The sequence below is a fragment of the Trachemys scripta genome, chromosome 7, assembly GCF_013100865.1.
Source record: "Trachemys scripta elegans isolate TJP31775 chromosome 7, CAS_Tse_1.0, whole genome shotgun sequence".
Taxonomy (NCBI): domain Eukaryota; kingdom Metazoa; phylum Chordata; order Testudines; family Emydidae; genus Trachemys; species Trachemys scripta.
The window spans coordinates 93485212-93506703 of record NC_048304.1 but is presented as its reverse complement, the minus strand read 5'-3'; the positions used below and the strand labels follow the sequence as shown (position 1 = coordinate 93506703).

The following is a 21492-nucleotide window of genomic DNA, read 5'->3' as shown; positions in this document are numbered from 1 at the left end:
GCACTAAATGCCCCAATAACAACTGTGGGTGAAACCAGACAATCACTACACTCTCAAATGAACTCACACAGAAAAATGATAAAAGACAAAAAGCACCCTATCACCCATGGCCAAACACCTTTCACAAAGCAATTACTCCATATCTGACCTATCCTCACCCTCAAAGGAAGTCTGTATAACACCTTCACAAGCTGGAAAAAATTCACAACGCTGCTAGACATTAAAAATCATGGACTCAATAAAGACTCTGGATTTATGGCTCAACATAACCATCTGTGCCCCACTAGTTCTCCTTTGTCCCATGACTGCAGAGGTGTTAACTGCTCACTTCATGACTTGAATGGTCTCTTGCAACATGTTAACCCCTTACATTTAGCAATTTGTTCCATCTTGTATTTAGCTGTGACATTCTGCGTACTTTTCTCAGACCTGAAGAAGAGCTCTGTGAGCTTGATAGCTTGTCTTTCACCAACAGAAGTTGGTCCAATAAATATTACCTCACCTACCTTGTCTCTCGACTATCCTGAGACTACATGGCTACAACAACACTGCAAACAAATTCTGTGCTGTCCTTCTGTTTGTTTAAAACACCCAGTTCAAATGTACCAAACTAGCAAATATGCAACTAAAGAAATACACTGTCTCCTCCGAATTAACTAATAATTAAACTTGAAATATTGCTATTAATTTTATGATGAACTGAAACCAAAAGCTTTGAAACAAACCTTTCATTTTAATGTGAAGCCACCTTGAAAATACTCCTGGCATAAAAACACTTCTATGATGTGAAGGATATAAAAATTGCAAGGTGTCATTAGTACATACATGTAAATATTTAGAAACAACATTGTACTGATTCTTTATAAAGGAATTTAGTATGATGCAGATAACATGGATATGCAATAGAAATTTGGATCTCACTCCTGAAACCTGATCCATGTTGGCAGACCTCTGTGTCTGTGAAGAGTACCACTGCATTTGTTAAGGCTCTGTGTAGGAGCTGGGATCTACCTACATGGAGCAGCTTGTCAAATCTGCCATTGAGCATGGCATGGACTGGAAAAGAGCATGCCATGGACTGGGAGGGCAAGAGGTGACTAGCCTTTGCAACCAGCAAGTGCATCTGTTGCTATCAACAGTATGGCCCAACTAGCCCCAATACCAGTCAGCACACTGTGCCTGCAGAAGGGAGTATCAGAGTGTTTCCCATGGCACCCTGTGTCAGCACATTATATGCAATCTTCATCTGCAATGGCAGGATTCCTTAACTGAATGCTACGGGCAATGTCTCTACTCCCCCTTGTTATGTGGCTTTTGGAACACAAAGGTAGGATCTGACTCAGTGTGTACAAATAGGATGAAATCCTGTTCTCACTAAAGTCAATGGCAAAACTCTCATTGACTTCAGAAGCCAGCTTTTCACCCATAATGCATGTTTGTTTGCATGCCCTACACATATAAATTGTGCTGCCACCAAACTTTTATAGGAGCTATTTCCCATTGTCTATCTTTTATGCTTTGATCCTGTGGTTTTTTATTTAGGTTTTTTATTTGATTTTCTAAGCACGACTAGTTCATTCTATAGTAGCTTCTGAAAGTCAATTTGTTTCCTTCGTGTTGTATACATAAAGTCATATAAAAGTAAGTAGGAATGCTGGTAGCTGTGCATTAAGTAGAAATTATACCAAGTATTGAACTGTAAGTATCTCTGCAGAGTTTGAAATAAAAAACCCACTCTGACTTGTAAACTGAGCAAAGACAATGGAAGACCACAGAAAATGCATGAAATATAATGCTCCCTGCAATGTTACCAGAAACCTTAATACAATTTTCTTCACTAGAACCATTATATTTGTGATACCTAAGGCCAAAAAAAGCACTTTTCCCCCCACCATTACCAGGTCTGAGAAAAAAAAATGCCTTGAACAGCCTATTATTTTCATCAGACTGCTTATCTACTATATTGCATTACCTCTAGTTTTATGGAATTAGCTTTAGGATGCGACAATAACTAATTAAGTTAATGTGCAATAGCTTCTGAACTCCAGATAAACATAACATAGAAATTTAATGCCATTAAAGCTATGTATTTTGAAATATGTTAGTTTGTATTATTTTACTCTATTACATGCCACACTTGGATACATCTAAATCCAATCTTAAAAATAAAGTGAACGTCACAGAGTGACAAAAGATATATAAATGTTCGCTATATGGTGTAATTTTAGACAGGAATTTCTGCTTTTTTATTAGACATTTAAATTATTTTAACCTCACTTTTACACTGACTTTATTAAAAGAAACCTAATTTGACCAGTTGCCATTATCCTAAATAGTTGTATATCAAATTCCAATCTTTAGGCAAGTCATACAATTTTGCACTCACAAGGGCTATGGTGCTATTAGGTGATACTGGTAGAATCTATTTAGACAATTTAAAATGGCTTAGTTGAATTACTATGTTCTAATATTGTTGTAAGGATAATCTTCATTCATTGCAAAATGATTGTTGCACACTCATGAGCGAGCTATACCTGGACGCATGGAAACTTAACAAGAAAAATGTAGTGGCACAATCACCACTGTTCTAAATATATTTTCTATACAAAATATTTTCAAGGTATAATCCATAACTTTTTGTACAGTTCTCTATCATTTATACAACAATAATCAGTAAAATAGTAAATATGTGACAATTGCAACACCACATGGAATGAGCATTCTGCCATTTTGCTAGTGTAATCAACATTAGGACCAGAAAACTCTTCTAACAGGCAGGCAAAATGTTCTGTAGTTTCTGAATCTTGACTGTACACGTCATGATTTTGGCTATGACTTGCAGCACACTTTTAAGATACCACAAATATCTTATGCACATTTCAGTAGCAGAATGGCACTTGGCTTGCTCTAATAGAAACAACAAAGATGCAATTGACAATTTTAAGAAAGACAATGTCCTTATTTGCATGCTGAAAATCTGGTTGTGTCCCCTTAATCCAGGCACATCCATTCATTGTGCAATCTGTCGATGGGTAACAAATAGTGCAGGATTCATCTCAGTAGGATCCGGCCCTTTGGTCTAACCAAAGTCAATTCTGGGTCGATACTGCAGTACCATTGGGTAAGACTAGAAACAAAAACAAAAGAAGAACACAACAACAAACAAACAAAAAAAGACAAACAAGGATAACATGAAGGCATGGTTTATATGAAATACAAACAAGATATAATTAAACCGTACCACAAGGAAAGTTAAAAATTTACCTCTCTAAAATTAGACTAATATGGTTTTATACATTTCAATAAAATTTACATCCACAACCATGTATTTTTGAATTTACTATTCAAAAATATAGTAAAAAGTCTCTTATACCACAGTGAGTTCAGGAGTCAGATTATAATTATATCATCCATACACAATACATATGCCACTGGATCACACTTGTGTGATCCTAGAAATAATTCGGGTATTCTTGTGCTGTTAGATTTGACAAAAACATTCATAAGATGTTTTTATCTCATACTGATCAAATAAATTCTAAGATGATATACTTGGCCTGGTATTTCAGAAGTACAGAGAGCCAACAGCTCCCATTATAACCAGTACTAACCAATGCAAGCTGCAGTTACTCAACTCTTTTGAAAGTCAAGTCAACAAGAGTCACTTGATTTCATGAGAAAGGAGGACTGAAATCTCCTGAAAATAATTCCCTTATCTTCATATTCATTCAAGGCTGCATTTTCAATAGCTCTTAATCTTGCATTCACAAAAATGCAACACATCCATTTGGATACATAAATTGAGGAGCACTGTGATTAGGGAAGAAAGGTGGAACTTGTGGTCACTTGCTGCTGAAAGTTCCATTTATATAATATATATTTTTCAGTCTAAGTCTGATGTTTTTTCCATATAACTTTACTGCAGTGTTGGAGCGTCTCTAACACAAAACCAGGAATGCTCTATTATGTCAGCATGGGGTTCAAATAGCCTCTGACTTCACTGCCAGAAGGGACCACAGTTGAGGTACAGACTTCTTAAATTGTGTGGGTGGAATTACTGAGAGGTTTTACTAAATTAGCATTAGCAACAAAAATATTGCATTCTTTTTTCACTCTTCAAATACAACAGATGAATCTCAGAGACCAAAAAAAGAATAACCATTGCATTCAAGACTTATGCAAGAAGTTAATGAATTTTTCTCACTATGGTAGAAAAAGGTCAGAAACTGGAGAGATCACAATTGTTGTGGGCTTGTAGGTGTGGAAGTCTGAAAAATCAGACAATTAGAGCGAGGGTATTTGGGTGAGAAGACAGAAAGCACCTTAAGTGAGTTCTTGTTATAAGTAATAACTATATGCTCAAATAAACTCAATATCAGATTAGTTAGTCCAGGATATGATTACTACATGAGAAAAAGGGAAATCATCCCATTTAACATTTAAGAATCTTTCACACTTCAAACTAATGCTTAGTCTTGCAGACTCTGAACACAAGCACCTAACTTCTATTAACATTAACGGGAATTACACACAAGCAATGAGGACAATTACACCCCTAAAATTTAGTATGAGACTATACTGTACTCAAAACTCCTATGCACAAAGTCTGCATACCACTAAAAATGTTGAGCTAACTGAACAAATACAAATTGTAATGCGTAAACGGAAATGTTTTTCTAGAACACCCTTTCATTTGGACTGAATTCTGCCCTCAATTACACCCAAGTCACTCAACTGAAGTCAGCACAATTACAAAGTGTCATTTGTATCAGAATTTGACCCTGGATCATTAATTTTGGTTTTCCATGTAAGAAAAATATTAGTCCATATTGGGATCATTTTTAAAAAACAATCATTTGTAACAGAGATGGGCTCAAATCAAATACTGAAACCAGATTCAGATCCAAATTTGCAGCTTGAAATCTTCTTTAAAATAGGCCTAATTAGAACACCCATTGTGAACAATATGAAAATTTGAGAAAGTTTTGATCAGTTTTCAATTCCAATGTTCCGGGATGTTTAGAACTTGAGTTTTGGTTTGCTTCACTAGAGGGATATGAAGCTGGGATGTCAGCCCATTTCCAAATTTAAAGCAGTAAAAAGGAACACAACATTAGAAAATCTAACATTTCTTTACTTGCCAATTTTGGATACTTTACAGAGGTATAAACTTCCATTATGTCCCTAACCATGCGGTACCATGCAGTCCCTAACCATGCAGTATTATCATGAGGGAGGATAAGGGGAGAAAGGGAAGAGTGGGAGATGTCTTTTTTAACTCCCTCCTGGTGATCATCGTATGCAGTGAAGCATGAAGATAAAGAGCCTTTATTTAAAAAAATCATAAGCCTTAAAACTCCTGAGTGTACTTCATTCATTCATTCATTCATTCAATACAAGCTTTATGGAATGAATAAATAGAAGACTTAGACCTTATATGTTAAGTTTTAGCTCAAAGGAACAGAGTTATAAAACCTCCACAACGATGAGTTACAATTAAAATGTTGACAGGATATGTAATATGTACAGTCGTGAGTGCCTCTTACCTGATAAAAAGTGCCATCCTGTGAGCAGACTTGCGAAGATGAGCAGTTCTGACACCGAAACTGCGGAGGAGATGATTTTCTGATCAGATAAGAGGCATCCACAACTGGACACATACATTCATCAATCATTTAATTTTTTTTTGTTTCAAATGAGAGAATTAAAATTAATTATTTTTAAAATAGGAACACATTTTCCAAGGAGTAAATTATCATTATTTCTTAGACTGTATCAAGCTCTCCTAGTGTCCAGAGGTATGTCAACAAAAGCTCACAGTGAACAGTGTCACTGACATAGATAATGGATTTACCTGCTCTTCATCCATCAAAGGAAGAGATTATTAACTAAGAACCATTATAGCTTCTGTACCACACTTTGGCTTAAAATCAACTTGACCAGGGGCTGGACAACCACAGAAGAGCAGATATTTCTGGAGCTGCCTTACTGTAACCTTCTTGATAATTTTCCCCTCAAAAAGAAGTTTCCAAACAGGTTAATAATTGGAGGGTTTGTTACCAAAAACATAATTTCTGAAATATTTCACCCAGGCAGGAATAGCACCCTGAAGAGACTTGGGCTACTTCAAAGATGATAGTATTATACATTTTATATTTTCTGTTAGTTTTGGTTTGCAAGCATTGGCTATTAAGAGTAATTTATAATTATCCAATGGAAAAGGTGAATGCATCGCCTGGAGATTCTGTGTGACCATAAATGTTCCATAAAATTTCACAGAGTTTTCAATAACATCATATATATCCAAGAAAACATTTTTCCTTTAATTTTTTTGAAAATTTAAGCTAGTGCAAATATGGACATTTGACCAAATAGTACACATTATTGCCTCCAAACCAATGCAACTGTCAAGAATCCATGTGTTGACAGGAGGCAGTAGTTCAGCCATCATGAATGCATTCTATTATTGTTACGGCCTCATTTCTCCTCAATATTTCATTAGACCACAAGCAATGTTAACAAAATTCAGAAGGTTAGTAAAAAAAAAAACCAACTGGATTCAAGGGCAATACTACTTTTAGATTAAAACACTCTTTGATGGTGCAATATTGCATTCTTGATAGCCATTTTAATCTCAGTGCAATATTCTGTCCTTAAACCTAGTCAATATTTGCTATGTAGAAATTAATTTTTTTGAAGGTCTTACTAGGTTTAAAGGTGAAACTGTTAAAAAAGTTTGCGAGTTGTTTGATCAACATTGTGCTTAATTCCGTCTCCTCTGCCTATGCCACAGTGAGTATAGAAAAACAGAGCGATGGGGGCTGGGGCTCTGGAATTTACTACAGCTCAGTATGTAAACCTACACCAGTACTTAACCTTAATTGAACCCATGGGCAGCTTCCCCTTGCACTTAAATGCAACCACTTTGCACACAATGCAAAGCCTTACAAGGTAAAGCAGAACATATAACCACATATAACATGAATGAATATATAAAAGAAAGATAAAATAAATACAACAGGCAACGAGATGATGTCCGACAATTAATGACCAAATGGGAGTAATTAATGGTCCAAAGCAAACCTAAGGGTTATTAACTCAATCTGATCATTGATCCCTAAGAGATGTCCTTCAGCAAGATAGCTATTGCTTTTCTAAACTATATATGTGGGAGGGGGAAATTAGCTGTGCTATCTGTTGTGGACATTATTATATGTTTACTGTACATGACATGAATATAGAATTAAGAAATGTCAAAATAATTAGATGGCTTGAATGATTTCTCAATGTCCCATCATATTATAGTTAGAGCATTTTGAATATAGAATGATTGGACAGAAACTCTAGTCTTTTGCAAGTTAAGGGATCATACTATTTCAACTGAAATTCCCACGATGACTAAGTGTTTGTGGTTTCAGATATTTCACCTAAGAATTCAAAATTAGAACGTATATTCAAACTTCGTATTCCTCCTAATTCTGAATGTTAAAGTCTGTGTAGTATGCCTGTTGTAGTGTTTCAATAACTAATCATAGAATTTTTTCATATAAATAATCTGGAGAGTATGTGAGATTAATTTTTAAATACAGATTTTGTAAAGATCACAGAACACCTTTCCGACCAAGCCATGAACCCAAACAAACTCTACAAAGAAATCTATCTATACACAGGCACATATAAGTACATGTAAAAATCATAAAAGTACTCACATTTTCGCCTCTTAGTCTCCATCTTGTCATATAGATGAATTCCATAGTATGATCCTTCCCCATGATTTCACCATTGCATAGTACATCCAGCTTTAAAAAAATGATGACAGAGTCCAACAGATATGAAATTGTTACTTTTAAATGAAATCATAAGTGAATCTCTTAGCTATTTAATAATCCCACCAAAGACTCTTAGTGCATGGACCATATATTGACTTAAATAAATGTCAATGCAGATGAATGCCCCCTAAAATATTGATTTTATTAATCCTATACAGTCACCTGAGTAAAGAGAAAAGCTTTACAGTGTGCCTTGGAAGATGCTCTGAACATTGCAATACTCTTTTAGTCCTAAGGATACACATGACTATCACACTTTCCTGCTTATTAAAAAAATTAAGAATAATCCAAAAATGCAAATACCATTCTTTATTACTTGAGGACTTAGGGCAGGAGAAGAAAACAATGTGATGAAGTGAGAGAGTCTGTGAGAAGCATTTCTACCAAAATGGCATTGTGGGGTCTCCTGTTTATTGTCTCTTAGGTCTTATCTCCACTGAGACTTTTTAGAAATTTTCCTATTGCTGTTTAGCAGAGGAGCTGCTCCATTGGCCAGATTAATATTACTTCCCCACCTCACAGGGGTATTGTTAGGGAAAATATATTAAAGATCATGTGGTGTTCAGATATTATGGTAATGGAGGCCATATAAGTACTTAGACATAGGTTAGTCTATCAGAACTGGGCTGCTTTTCACATTACACAGTAACAATGAAGGATCACTAATGAAACTGAAGAACGTTTTGGTCAGGTGGTGTCTAGTCACCACTCCTTCTTTCCCAGCAGTTATAGCTATAGGGTTACTTTTGTTATTAACCATATAAAAGGAGGCAAGAAGAGAAAACATATACCTGTATATCAAAAAACTGAAAAGATAACTAATACATAAGGATATGATTCTGTTATGGATACTGTGACTTTCTAGGACCTCTATGACTACTTCTGGGGCAGGGCTGGAGCAGCTGTTAGCCCTGGGCTACCGAAGCAGCTGGCCAGAGTTGGGTCAGCCCCTGTCGCAGGAGCAGCGTCAGGGCTGGAGCAGTGACCCCCGGAACAGCTGACTAGCGGCTAGCCCCAGGGCCACCGGAGCAGCTGGCTGGGGTTGGGTCAGTCCCTGCTGCAAGAGCAGTGGAAGGGCTGGAGCTGCAAGCCCCCGGCAGCACTCTATTTGTCCCTCTCTCCCCAGGGAATTTTTAGTAAAAGACAGGAACAGGTTGCGGGCAACAAACAAAAGTTCACAGAAGCCCGCAACCTGTCCCTGATTTTTACTAAAAATACCTGTGACAGAATCTTAACCTTACTGATAAAACAAAATGATGGTCACTCCAAAGCTGAGCAACAAGCAATATTTATATGAAGGTGCCCGGGTAGCAAGTGCAGTTGGTGCTCCATTGGCTAAGTGCCCTTCAGTGGGTCTGGCTCATTTCCGGGTTTAGGAAACCTTGTACCAGAGACTGAATACTGCCTTGTACTCACTGATTGAGTTATTTTAAAAAGACTTTGTTTAGCTGAAGCTTAAATTTAATATTTTGCAGTGGGTGGGGGAACTTACCTCATAAGAACTTGGAAGCTTTAATTTTAAACTGAGAAACTTTTTGATGGTTCCTACAGTTACTCGTGTAGAACAGCGGATGAATTTCTTCATTAAACCCTAAAGGAACACATCAGAGAAGGGGTGTTAGATATTTTGAAACAAAGCACCCTCACTTTAATAGCATGTATGCAACTTTTGGCACAAGAATATTTATTAGAGTGGGCATGTTTACTGTTAACTAATTTTACTGTATTGTCTCTATTTATTTAGTTTTATTATTAATTTATGAAGGATGTATATACATTTCTGGAAGGCATAATTTTTTATTAATCCAAGGTAGGCTGGTGAAATTTACACTGCCACAATTTTCTTGTTCAGTATAGACACGGTGTTTGGCTGGGTTAGAGCACCCCCAATCTGCTACTGCTTTGCACTGGCTAGTTTGATAGTACCATAGATATTTGGAACAGCTAGCCCATCCTGTTCAATGGGTCTGTATAAAGAATCTACTCTCACTTTAGGTCTCTTCTTGTTCCATATAAATTTAAACAACATCCTTTGTATTCCTGCAAGGGTTTTATCTGGGATAATCACAGAAAGATTTTGAAACAAGGAAGTATCAGGAGGTAGCCATGTTAGTCTGTATCCACAAAAACAACGAGGAGTCTGGTGGCACCTTAAAGATTAACAGATTTATTTGGCCATAAGCTTTTGTGGGTAAAACACCCACTTCTTCAGATGCAACCAGATGCATCTGAAGAAGTGGGTTTTTTACTAACGAAAGCTTATGCCCAAATAAATCTGTTAGTCTTTAAGGTGCCACCGGACTCCTTGTTGTTTTTGAAACAAGAAAGATATTCTTGGCAAAACGGTTATTTTGACTGTGACTATTCTTCCTAACCAACTTGAATACTTCCTCCAGTACTCCACATCTTTTTTCATTTGCTGAAATAGTTGTTTGACATTTAAATCATAGAGCTCTTCCAGGTTGTCTGAGATTTAAATTCCCAGGTACCTTAATGTTTTCTGGAGCAATGACTTTTCAGAATCTGGCAAATTTACAGCTAGCATTTCAGATTTGACATAATTTACTTCAAATCCAGACACTTTCCCAAAGTCATGGACTTCTTTAGAAATTAATTTTAGGGAAATATTTGGCTTAGTTAAAAATAATATGACATTACTTGTATTTAAAGATACTTTCTGATAAGTTCCTTCAAGTTTTATTCCTGTGATAGATTCATTGTTCCTTTGTGCAAAAGGCTCTATGCCAGTGAAAAAGTAAAGGAGACAATGGACATCCTTGCCTAGTCCCTCTGTGTAATTCAAACAGTGGTGATTTAACCCCAGTAACGTGCACAGCTGCTTCTGGACTGGTGTAAAAAGCAATTATCCATTTAAGGAACTGGGACTCAGTATCCATAAGGGGCAGGATTTGAAATAGAAAGTTCCGCTCTATTCTATCAAAGGCTTTCTCTACAAGAAGTGATAACAAAAGAAACAGATCTTTACTTGATTCAGCATTATGGATGATTCCAAGTACTCTCTGAATATTGTCCGACATTTGTCTCTCCTTAATTAATCAAGTTTGATCTGGATTTATATAAGCTGAGAGCACAGAGTTTTGCAATCGACTAGCTAGTATTTTTGCTAAAATATGTCATGATTCAATAGTGCATAAAGTAAGATCTTTTCCAACTTGAGGGAGAACAACAGTAGTTTCTTTCAAAGGTTGTGGAAGTTCCCCCTTTAACAGAAAAGGACAAAAGGTACCCCTCAAGGGACCCACTAATACCTCCTTAAATACCTTGTAAAATTCAGCTAGAACACCATCAGGTCCTGGAGTTTTATCACTGTTCATGCTTGCTTTTGCCTCTAAGATTACTTCCTCTGTTATTTCTTTAACTAAAGTTGCTTAATCAATTTTATCTTTGGCAAGCCTGCTATTTACAGATATTTCTGAATAGATTCAGAGCTTGGATTATCTGACAAACTGAGGTGTTTATAATAAGTAGCAAAAATAGCACATATTTCATTAGGGTGTGTAATTTATCCTTTGCTGATTGTTTTTACTTCCTGGAATAACATGTTGCTGTTGAATCCCTTTAAGCTTTTGAACCAAAAGATTATACTTTTTATTTCCTTTTTTATAAAACATCTTCTTCAGATACTTATAGGCTTTTTCAGTGGCATCTCTCATCAACATATTCAATTTCCCCTTATATTAGTTAATTGTTGATATTCTTCTTTTGAACCTATTTTTATGACTGTCTTGTAATCTTTTTATCTCCTATACTAGTTCTCCTATACTTTTTATCTCCTATACTAGTTCTATTTTTTTCTTGAGTGCTTTCTTTCTTCAATTGAGAGTTCTGCTTATCCAAATGGCCCCCAAATACAGCTTTACCTGTCTCCCAGATAAGACCTCTTTTTATATTGTCCAGATCATTAATCTGAAAGTATTGAACAATATCCTCTTTAACGGCTGCAACCCGATCTTTGTCTTGGAGAAACAAGCAGTTCATTTGTCCCCAAAAAGTGATCTTTAGGACCTATCCCACCTATCAAATACTACTTTCAGTGGTGCATGATCTGGCCCTGTAATGGTGCCAATTTGTGCCGGTCCTGTCTGCTTCATTAAGGATTTAGACAGAAACAATAAATCTAGCTTACTGTGGGTGTGAATAAAATGTATAGTCTCTTTCCCACGGGTGCAGTTCTCTCCTACAATCCAAGATTGAGTTATTAGCACAGAGAAGTCAATGCTACATCTGTTTTCCCACCCCTCTTGACTTTTTTGTCAGGTCTGTCCCCCTAAAGAATCAGTGTGGAACAGAAGTCTCCTCCAGGTATAATTTCCTCATCCTAAAGTGCTGCAGAATTTTAAAAATCTTAAAAAAAAAATTGCTTTTAATTGGGAGGCACTGAGCCAACTCTTATTAATAACCCAGCAATGGTGCCCTTCAACAAGCTAAACTGGTCTTTAATGTGGAAACATACATGTTCAGCAAATACATGCACACCTCTTTTCTTTTCTTTTCTTTGGCTGAAGCAAAAAATATCTGCCTAAACCAATTACCTTTCATGCCCATAATTTACCCTTCCTGAGAATGTTTCCTGAAGTAGAATAATCTAAGAGCGTGTTTTTTAAATTCGTCCAGAACTTTTTCCCTTTTAATGACATTATTTAGCCCTTTGACATTCAAAGATGTTATTTAAAAGGAAGAGCCATTGAGAATAACTATTTAGCTTACTGAAAAGCTTGAAATGATTGTGATTTTTTTTAGCTGTTTGATGGCATGAATCCTTGTGTGTCCGATGTCTCTGGTTTCTAATTGTGTTGCATTTGCGATAGTTTGCCTGAATATGGCTTGATTTCTGTTTGTAAACTTCCCTAGCTATTTCCTATAACACTTCCCCTTTGCCTCCCCACTCCTGCTTTTCCCCTAATTTAAATCCAAAACCAAAATACCACTATACCATATAAATCACTCCCCAAACAAGTGTTTTGCTGAACTCTAAACCTCAGTACTCTCCCCATGAATACTTGGGCTGCTTCTCTTGTAATTCAAAGATGGTACATTCTCCACCTATGGGACCTTGACCCTCACCCTCAGGGATTGATTATCATCTGCTCACTTAAGTTACATTTGAGCGTAAGGGCTCCTCCCCATTACCTCTCTATCTCCTCCATCCCTAGGATACCCCTACCTATTCCCTATTGTCCTTTATTTTCTAAAATGCAGCTATCACAAAATTATGCTCATCCCACTTAAAACAAATACCATACTATTTCCCTTCTAACATTAACATAGTTACTTCACAATTGTTCATTCTTGATGACTTCAGGAAGTCCCTTCTGTATAATCTTTAGCTGATTCCTTAGATACCTGAGTACTCCTGTTCAGGTTCACTTCTATAACTGACATTACATTATCGAGAGGATTTGTCTTTTCTTTTCCTAGCCTCCTTTTCTTGGGTTTCACCATCTGCCAAGATTTTTCCAGCATTTTATCCTTGGTTTCTACCTCTGGAGTAGGTGTTCTGATTTTTTTTTTCTTGGAGACTCCATCTTCTGAAACCCTGTGCTCTGTTTTATGGGAGGAATTAGTAGGTTCAGGAAGTCGATGGAGGCAGTTTACTTTGATAACCCCTTACATCTCAGGCTTCAAGAAGCCATTTTTGTCCAGCCCTCTGCTGGTCCTCTATTGCATTGCTTTTAACTTTCTTTTAAGGGAATCAACAACATTGACAAAGCAAGTTCTTCCAACATATCAGTATTTTGTATATTTTTTTAAAAAAATACAGAAATGAAGAAAATATAAAAGGAACATGGGCTAACAGGAAACGGACACAGCCACATGATAGCTGAACAGATGCAACACTTCTTGAAACACTAAAACCTCTCTCAAATAATCCAGTGAAAACTCTCTAAGGCCCCAATGTTGAGATGTGATCTGTTATTGCAGACCCTAGCGCCTATGTGGTTAACACTTTTTATCCAACCTGCAAAACACAGAGACCTATCTTGGGAGAAAGAGACATTTCTTGCAACATGTGACATATCGAGTTGAGGGAGGGACACAGACACATACACAGTTCTGCTGATCCTGGGTCAGAACAAAGGCCTAGTCTACACTTACCGGCTGGTCCGGAGGCACGCCATCGATGTTCTGGGATCGATCCCGGAAGTGCTCACAATCGACGCCGGTACTCCAGCTCGCCGAGAGGAGTACGCGGCGTCGACGGGGGGAGACTTCCGGCCGCGTCTGGACCGCGGTAAGTCCGGACTAAGGTACTTCGAATTCAGCTATGTTATTAACGTAGCTGAATTTGCGTACCTTAGTCCGAAGTCCGGACTAAGTGTAGACCAGCCCAAAGACTTTTCTATTGAGTAAAGAGTTTCAAATATTGAGCATGATTGTTTAAAATACACACCTACTCAGTAAAGCATTCTGTAGTACTTGACTAGGTGAGTATTTTGTATGTATCCTTTTATGATTTTCTCTGTGCAGCAGTTTGACAATTTGAAAGTAAAATCGGCAAGGATTCCTAAATAGCTTGCTCCCCTTAGGAAGGGCTCAGACATGAGAGAAAGAAAATACCCCTAAGTGCTGGAAGACTGGCAAGCCTCATCATCTCCATTTTTTAAATAGGGAAAGTGACTTGCCCAAGGTCACAGAACAAGTTAGTGTCAACACCATGTTTATAGCTCAGGAGATCTGGCTCTCAGTTCCTCAGTATTCGAGCAATCCTTGGGTTAAAAATACTAAATACTTTTTTTTTAATGAAAGTGATGGGAAGATATTTCAGCCTGTTCCTGTAAGTGGACGAACCACAGCAGAAGATGATGTAATGTACTGTAATACTATGGTGTACATTTCTATTTGGTATTCCAATTCTCATCCTGCTTTACCATGACGTACTAGTTCTATAGATTATTGAAAAGGTTAATCACAAATGAGTAATTTTATAGGCAGCTAATTGTGAAAATTGCAAGATTCTTTATAATGCTCCAACCAAGAGAGGATTTTGTTATGGTGACAATGGAGATGGTTATAGGTCATGAACACTGCAAAACTCTCTCCCACAGCAGTTTATCTTAAATTGTCAGGAAATAATAAGCAGCACAGATTCTTTCCAACAACTCACTTTTACTATGTTATCCCCTGACTGCCCATTGTTCCGTAAACAATCAAGGCAAATAGCAATCTGTGGGTCACTCCTATGATAATCTTTATCGTCTTGATTTTCATCATCCTCTTCATCTACTTTGGGCTTGTCAGCTTTTGGACTTTCATCTGTAAAATATAAAAATCAGATTATTCAGGTACCATACAATTAAAATGAATGGTTTGCATTGCCTGGGAATGAATTAGTACACTTATGCATACAAACAGAGATATAGATATGAAATCAAAGATGTATTTAAAGCTAAATTCTCCAAAATGCATTAAAATGCTTTGGTTCAATTATTTTAAATCTGGCATGGTTTTCAAAATATGTTCTTTAAAAATATGCTATTGGACTGAATTTCATTCAATGCATTCTTTAAAAACTGCTCAATTTACAATCCCTGAAAATTGAAGTTTACTACCGAAATTGCAATTTTACATTCACACAAAGGATTTCTACTTTACAGATAGTGGTTAGGCAGGTGGTCAGTAGTGATTATGGTAGTCTATTTTTGAGTGTTTACTTCCTGTAATTAATAAAGCTCACATCTCAGAATAAGTCAATCCCATTTAACTATGCAAAACTAACATGCATTAACTATCCTGCAGTAAAATCCTAGAGGCGACAAAGCACTATATTTTTACCATGAAATATACTAGGCAAGATCAACCACATGTGGGGGTACAGTATTGACTTTGCAGTAAAATCTACGGGTGCCCTGTCTCCACTAGGATTTTACAGCTAATGTGTTAAATATCCTGCTGTAAAACCCCCCATTTTTTTTTTGCACTGAAGACATAGCCTCCGTAACTATGTGTGCTTATCACTGTTACCTTTTACCCTCCTTCACCCATTCCCTCCATTTATTTGTTACACCCACTTGTTGCATCTTAATTTACACTGTAAACTTTTCAGGGCATGGAGTGTCTCCTATCATGTACATTACAGTGTCTAGCACAACAGAGCCCAGTATCTGCGGAAGCGTCCTAAAAGGGGGGGGGGAGTGGCAACAAGTGCTGTCGTCTGTCGCCGCCCCCGAGGCACTGCCCCTTCTCCTCAAGCCCTGCCCTTATGCTGCCCCCTCCCCCCAAGGTCCCGTCCCTACTCACTTTTCCGTCCCTCACTCGCCCTTACAGCTGGTAAAAAGTGCATAGCTCTCCCACTTTTAAAAGTGAGGGGGCCACGGACCTCTGACCTCCTCCCCCTCCCCCCCCGTTCTCATACCGCTGATAGAGCCCCAATCCTAACAGGGACCTCTGGGGGTTTTTGTAATACAAATAACACTAAGCATACAGCAAATTAAAATGGTGTGTTTCTAACTGACTTAGCTTTTAACCAGTTTGGAAGACAACATACAACACACCTATTATATACACCTAATAGTGGCAATCTCAGAGTCTCTCTATTTTATTTAGGAAGTTACTAGCAAAGGCTGTTCACTGCAGGCACAAAACACTAATTCAAGATATCAAGACTAATAAAGTGCTGACATGAGTTACAGAAAAATGAGTAGCTGATAAAAATTGAGAAATATGAATAGAAGTAGGACAAAAGAACAGTTTAAATAAGCTGACCTATCAACTCCAATTCACATGCATGCAAAAACTGGTTTATGAGATAAACAAGTGACTTGAATGGATTACTTTTTGCCTATTCTGATACTCTGTTAAATCAGGTTCTATTATGTTTTTGCATTTCCACCTCAAACTACTCATACATGAATATAAACAGTTTAAATGTGAAACCGGAGTCAAAATGGTATGGAAAACCATTTCTCATGCCTAAAGTAATTAATAAATGCACATATTTTCAGACATAGTAACTTATTCACCTTGTCCACTTTTGTTACTCCAAATTTTTGGAAAGAAAAGTATCAAGCCAGAAACAAGATGACTCGATGTCTGAAAGACATCCCTAAATCACTGGCACGTTTTCTAGTTGAACAAACCACATTTTTATTTGTCCCTGCAGCTGCTTTTTACAATCTATCAACAGGATACATTGTATCAAACTACCAAGGAAAGTTCTGTGAAATTCCAGGAATTAAACCCCTTTCCTCAAACAGGCAAAGTACATTCGATAAGCATTTGTCTGTGGAGAATTATCTGTGCTTCATGGCTTCTGGAGCAAATACAAAACCTTGAATAACTTTAATTTTCAGCAGTTACTAATGCTGAATAATAGAGGAAGCTTCAATTAAGGATCTGGGTTTCCTGTTAAGGCTTTTCCAATACCAGACACTAGGGAATTAGCTAACTTCCAATCAGATAAGGAATCCAGGAACATGTGCAAGAGAAATATCTTTCAGGACACCCTGATAGGAATTCAAACTCTCCTCCCAGACCTTAAGAGCTCAATGCTATTTCCCAGAAAAGTCCTTGCAGCTATTTCAACTATGATCTTGTCTAGGCAACTGTCCAGGCATCTGGTACAAGCAACCTATTAAAGCATGACTTGATGCGATTGAAAAAATATATCTTTTTTAGACTTGTAATAGTCTTCGAATACTTAGAATCGGTATCCAAGACATTTCTTCAATTCAAAAGAACCAAACCACACATGGCATAAAAATCCTTCACACATTACAGTATTAAGCTGCTGCCGGTACCACAAGCAACACTAGTGAAATTATTCAGTAAGAAATCCATACATTTAATTTCTTTTCAGAGCAGATTTCTAAGCACTTTCTGGGTGTAGAACTTATTCCAAATGCTTCTGTTATGTAAACATGTCTATCCAACCTGTTATCTGGACTCAGAAGTGTCTTGCAGATCCAAACTCCCTCAGCCCAAGGTCACCTTTGCACTGACGGAAAGACCCTGTATCTGTGGCTCTATGGAAGCATATTTTGGTAGTTTGAGACTTGCGGTGAACAGACCTCACTACTGATATTAATAAAATTATTATAACATATTCTTAAAACATTAGGTCATAACAAACTTGCTTGTGCCTTTACTGAATATTAACATATAGTTACAAGCAGATTATAGCCAGGGTGCTTGGTGAGTATGACAAACCTGTTTTTAGTTATTTATGTTGGGAGGTTTTCAAGCTAATCAAAGGAATTCCAGGAGGCTTCTGCTTCCTGTCACCTCAGGGACAAGTCTGCAAGTATCAAGGGAGATAACTTATGACTCCTAAGAGTGTTTACAAAAATTTGGAAATGCTGCATTTTTAACTTTATCTTGCTTTAACTTTCTATGCCAATTCCTTTTATGCTATGTTTTGGAAAATGGATGTAAACTTGGTTGTTGTGATTGATACTTTGTATAGAATATTGAACTGGAGTTTTAATTGTAAAAATTGCAACTGTTAAACACAATTTGGTCAAAGGACTTCAAAAAGAAGTAACACTGAAGATCCTTATCAAAGACAAAACCCAGAAGTATTGCGGGCCTCTGCGAGCTCCTCTTTCCAAGAAAAAAACCCTGTAGTAAACCCAAACAAAAGAATACTAGAAATATCCTTATTGAAATGGGTTTCTTTCACTCTAAAATCTTCATTCTGGAAATTTTAGGAAAAATGCCTTATGGAAAACCTTTATTTATTTCTTAAATGTTGAAACGGCATATCTGCAAGTATTCTAAGTGAATGAAAAACATTTAATATGGTTTCCTAATATCATTGCTATGGTAAAATGCAATATGTACCAACCTGAAATTTAATAACTTTGCTAAACTGATTTCTAATCTAAGAAGCCTTTTAAGTATGGAATACTTATATTGATGGGAGATAGATTAATTATTTAATATGTAAGCAACCCCCTCCATCCCCCAACTCAGGAAGACAAGAAGAATTCTCTCTCCAAAAATTATGATGAATCAATAAATTCTGTAATGACTATTTAAGCTAGAGACCCTCTTTAAAAGTTATTTAATTTTAAAAAAGACTATAAAATTAAAAATGTTTATATAAAGAATGTTTGGACTTTTTACAAACAGAATTTCATTTCCTGCTGAACCCTAATGAAACTGAAGAAATCTCTGAGGCCAGGTCTACACTACAGACTTAGTTTTGTATAACTACATTACTCGGATGTGGATTGTTCACACCAGTAGTTATACTGACCTAACCCCGGTATAAAAAGCGCTATGCCGGTGGGAGAGGTTCCCCCGTCAACACAGCTACTGCCTCTCACGGAGGTGGATTAACTATATCAATGGGAGAAACTCTCGCATAGGCATAGGAGTGTCTTCACTTAAGCATTACTGTAGTTCAGCTGTGCCATTGCCGCATTTTAAGTGTAGATCTGCCCTCAGGAAATGGACTGAATAATAATAATAATAATAATAAAAAAAAAGAGATAAAACTCTAACTTTAAAAGATTATCTGGGGATAAGAGAACAAAGGCAATTAGAAGCGTGCAGCAAATTCATTAAGCAGACTGCATGCTCAGGAGCTGAAGGTGTGACCAAAACCAGGCAGAGCCCATGAAAGGATAACTGCAGCCAACTTTGAATCTAAACAAGCCTGAAACAGGTGTATTTTCCTATAATTTCATTAAAATAGAAAGACGAGTATAAAACTCTTAAGTGATCACCCTTCACTCACACTCTCTGCTACCCTGCTCAAGCACTCCTCCACTCATCCTGCCGATCTCTACAAGCAAGCTGCCACAGACACCTAAGAAGAAAAAGAAGGTATCAACTTTGGAAGATTTCCAAAGATCTCCTCTGGAGATTTCCATTACTTGCATCTGAAGAAGTGAGGTTCTTACCCACGAAAGCTTATGCTCCCAGTACTTCTGTTAGTCTCAAAGGTGCCACAGGACCCTCTGTTGCTTTTTACAGATTCAGACTAACACGGCTACCCCTCTGATACAAGGTATCAACTGTGACAGTCAGGGTGCAGACACCTCCAGGAAGAACAGGGTGTGTCTGAACCCCAGAGAATAAACTAATGAATCAACTAATTTATTGTGTATAAATATACGCCAAGTAAGGTCTTTTATGAAAGCTTGTAATGTTCTGACCTTGATGGTCATAAGGAGATATGTATTGTGACAAAGTTCCTCCTCTATCTTGGTGGGTCCTGCGCTTATTGGCGGATTTTCTTGCCTCAGAGTTTCACCATGTGGGTTGGGGAACAGCCCAGACACCTTCCCCTCTGGAAGAACCCACAGTCCAAGTCAATTGGGAGGTTTGGGGGGAACCCGGGCCCGCCCTCTACTCTGGGTTCCAGCCCAGGGCCCTGTGGACTGCAGCTGCCTATAGTGCCTCCTGTAACAGCTGTATGACAGGTACAACTCCCTGGGCTACTTCCCCATGGCCTCCTCCAAACACCTTCCTTATTCTCACCACAGGACCTTCCTCCTGGTGTCTGATAACGCTTGTGCTCCTCTGTCCTTCAGCAGCACACCCTCTCAGCTCCTTGCGCCTCTTGCTCCCAGCTCCTCACACTCGCACCACAAACTGAAGTGAGCTCCTTTTAAAACCCAGGTGCCCTGATTAGCCTGATTTAATTGATTCTAGCAGCTTCTACTTAATTGGCTCCAGGTGTCCTAATTAGCCTGCCTGCCTTAACTGGTTCTAGCAGGTTCCTGATTACTCTAGTGCAGCCCCTGCTCTGTTCACTCAGGGAACAGAAAACTACTCATCCAGTGACCAGTATATTTGCCCTCTACCAGACTCCTGTACCCCATTGGCCTGGGTCTGTCACAGTATGCAGGTTATGGTTATGAATCAATTCATATATATTTGTGTGTGTGTGTGTGTGTGTGTGTGTGTGTGTATATATATATATATATATAAAAATTGTAATAACTGTGGTGCATCTACAGCATCACCTCAGAACAGAGGATGAAATAATCAGGCAGAGAAGGGCACCTTCCAGGTTAGTTGTTTACATGAAACCAACTTCAAATACCCATCCATCGTCCAGCCAGGAAGATACAATGGTGGATCATTAAAGTTAATGGAAAGACATTTAAACTGAAAAGAAAACTAAGGAAGGAGGGAGTTTCCCCTGCTCTGTGTAACCATGAATTACCAGAGCTTGACAGAAAGAAAAACAAAACAAAATGGCACACCCTGTTAAAAAGAGAGGAAGGTTTGAAGTGAAGGTTATCCAAAAACTCAGGGCCAGCATCTAAGTGGGGTGCTATCTGGGAAACATGGGATCCCCTATAAAACAGAGGGTATACGCTGGGCAACTGTTCAGAAGCAATAGATAACTTGTATTAGAAAAGGGAATTTAAGTAATATAGAAGTGTAAAGACAGATTGCATCTTTATGTATATTTTCTGTGTAACGTGTGTTTGCTTTTCCTCCCTATTTCATCTTTGAATCTACGATTTTTCTATTAAACAAAAACTTTGGTTTATTTTTACTGCAAGCAAGAATTTGTTGTGCAAACTGTGTGTATGCTAAAGTGAACTCATGACTGGGGGCAGGTTTCACTCCTTCAGGGGTGACAAATCAGAGGAGAAAAGTCCAAGTGTCTGGTAGTTAAAAACTCGGGCAGACTGATTTGGGGGAGATTCAAGACTAAAAGGGCTAGTGGGATTAGCCCTGC

General features: G+C 37.7%; 1 protein-coding gene across 4 annotated transcripts in view; it reads right to left on the bottom strand.

Annotated features, from left to right (window-relative positions):
* Nucleotides 1–466: 466 nt before the first annotated feature.
* The window catches only part of PCGF5 (polycomb group ring finger 5), a 97665-nt gene continuing 76639 nt past the window's right edge, over nucleotides 467–21492 (bottom strand). The window contains exons 7-12 of one of the 4 annotated variants that reach the window (XM_034776366.1): nucleotides 19531–19602; nucleotides 14956–15104; nucleotides 9322–9420; nucleotides 7710–7799; nucleotides 5547–5606; nucleotides 467–3127 (exon numbers count right to left, since the gene is read on the bottom strand). In XM_034776366.1, the coding sequence (XP_034632257.1) occupies nucleotides 3080–3127; nucleotides 5547–5606; nucleotides 7710–7799; nucleotides 9322–9420; nucleotides 14956–15104; nucleotides 19531–19602 (518 nt within the window). In that variant the 3' untranslated portion in view covers nucleotides 467–3079. The remainder of the gene's footprint in view (nucleotides 3128–5546; nucleotides 5607–7709; nucleotides 7800–9321; nucleotides 9421–14955; nucleotides 15105–19530; nucleotides 19603–21492) is intronic. The other 3 variants (XM_034776367.1, XM_034776368.1, XM_034776370.1) reach the window with 3 other exon arrangements.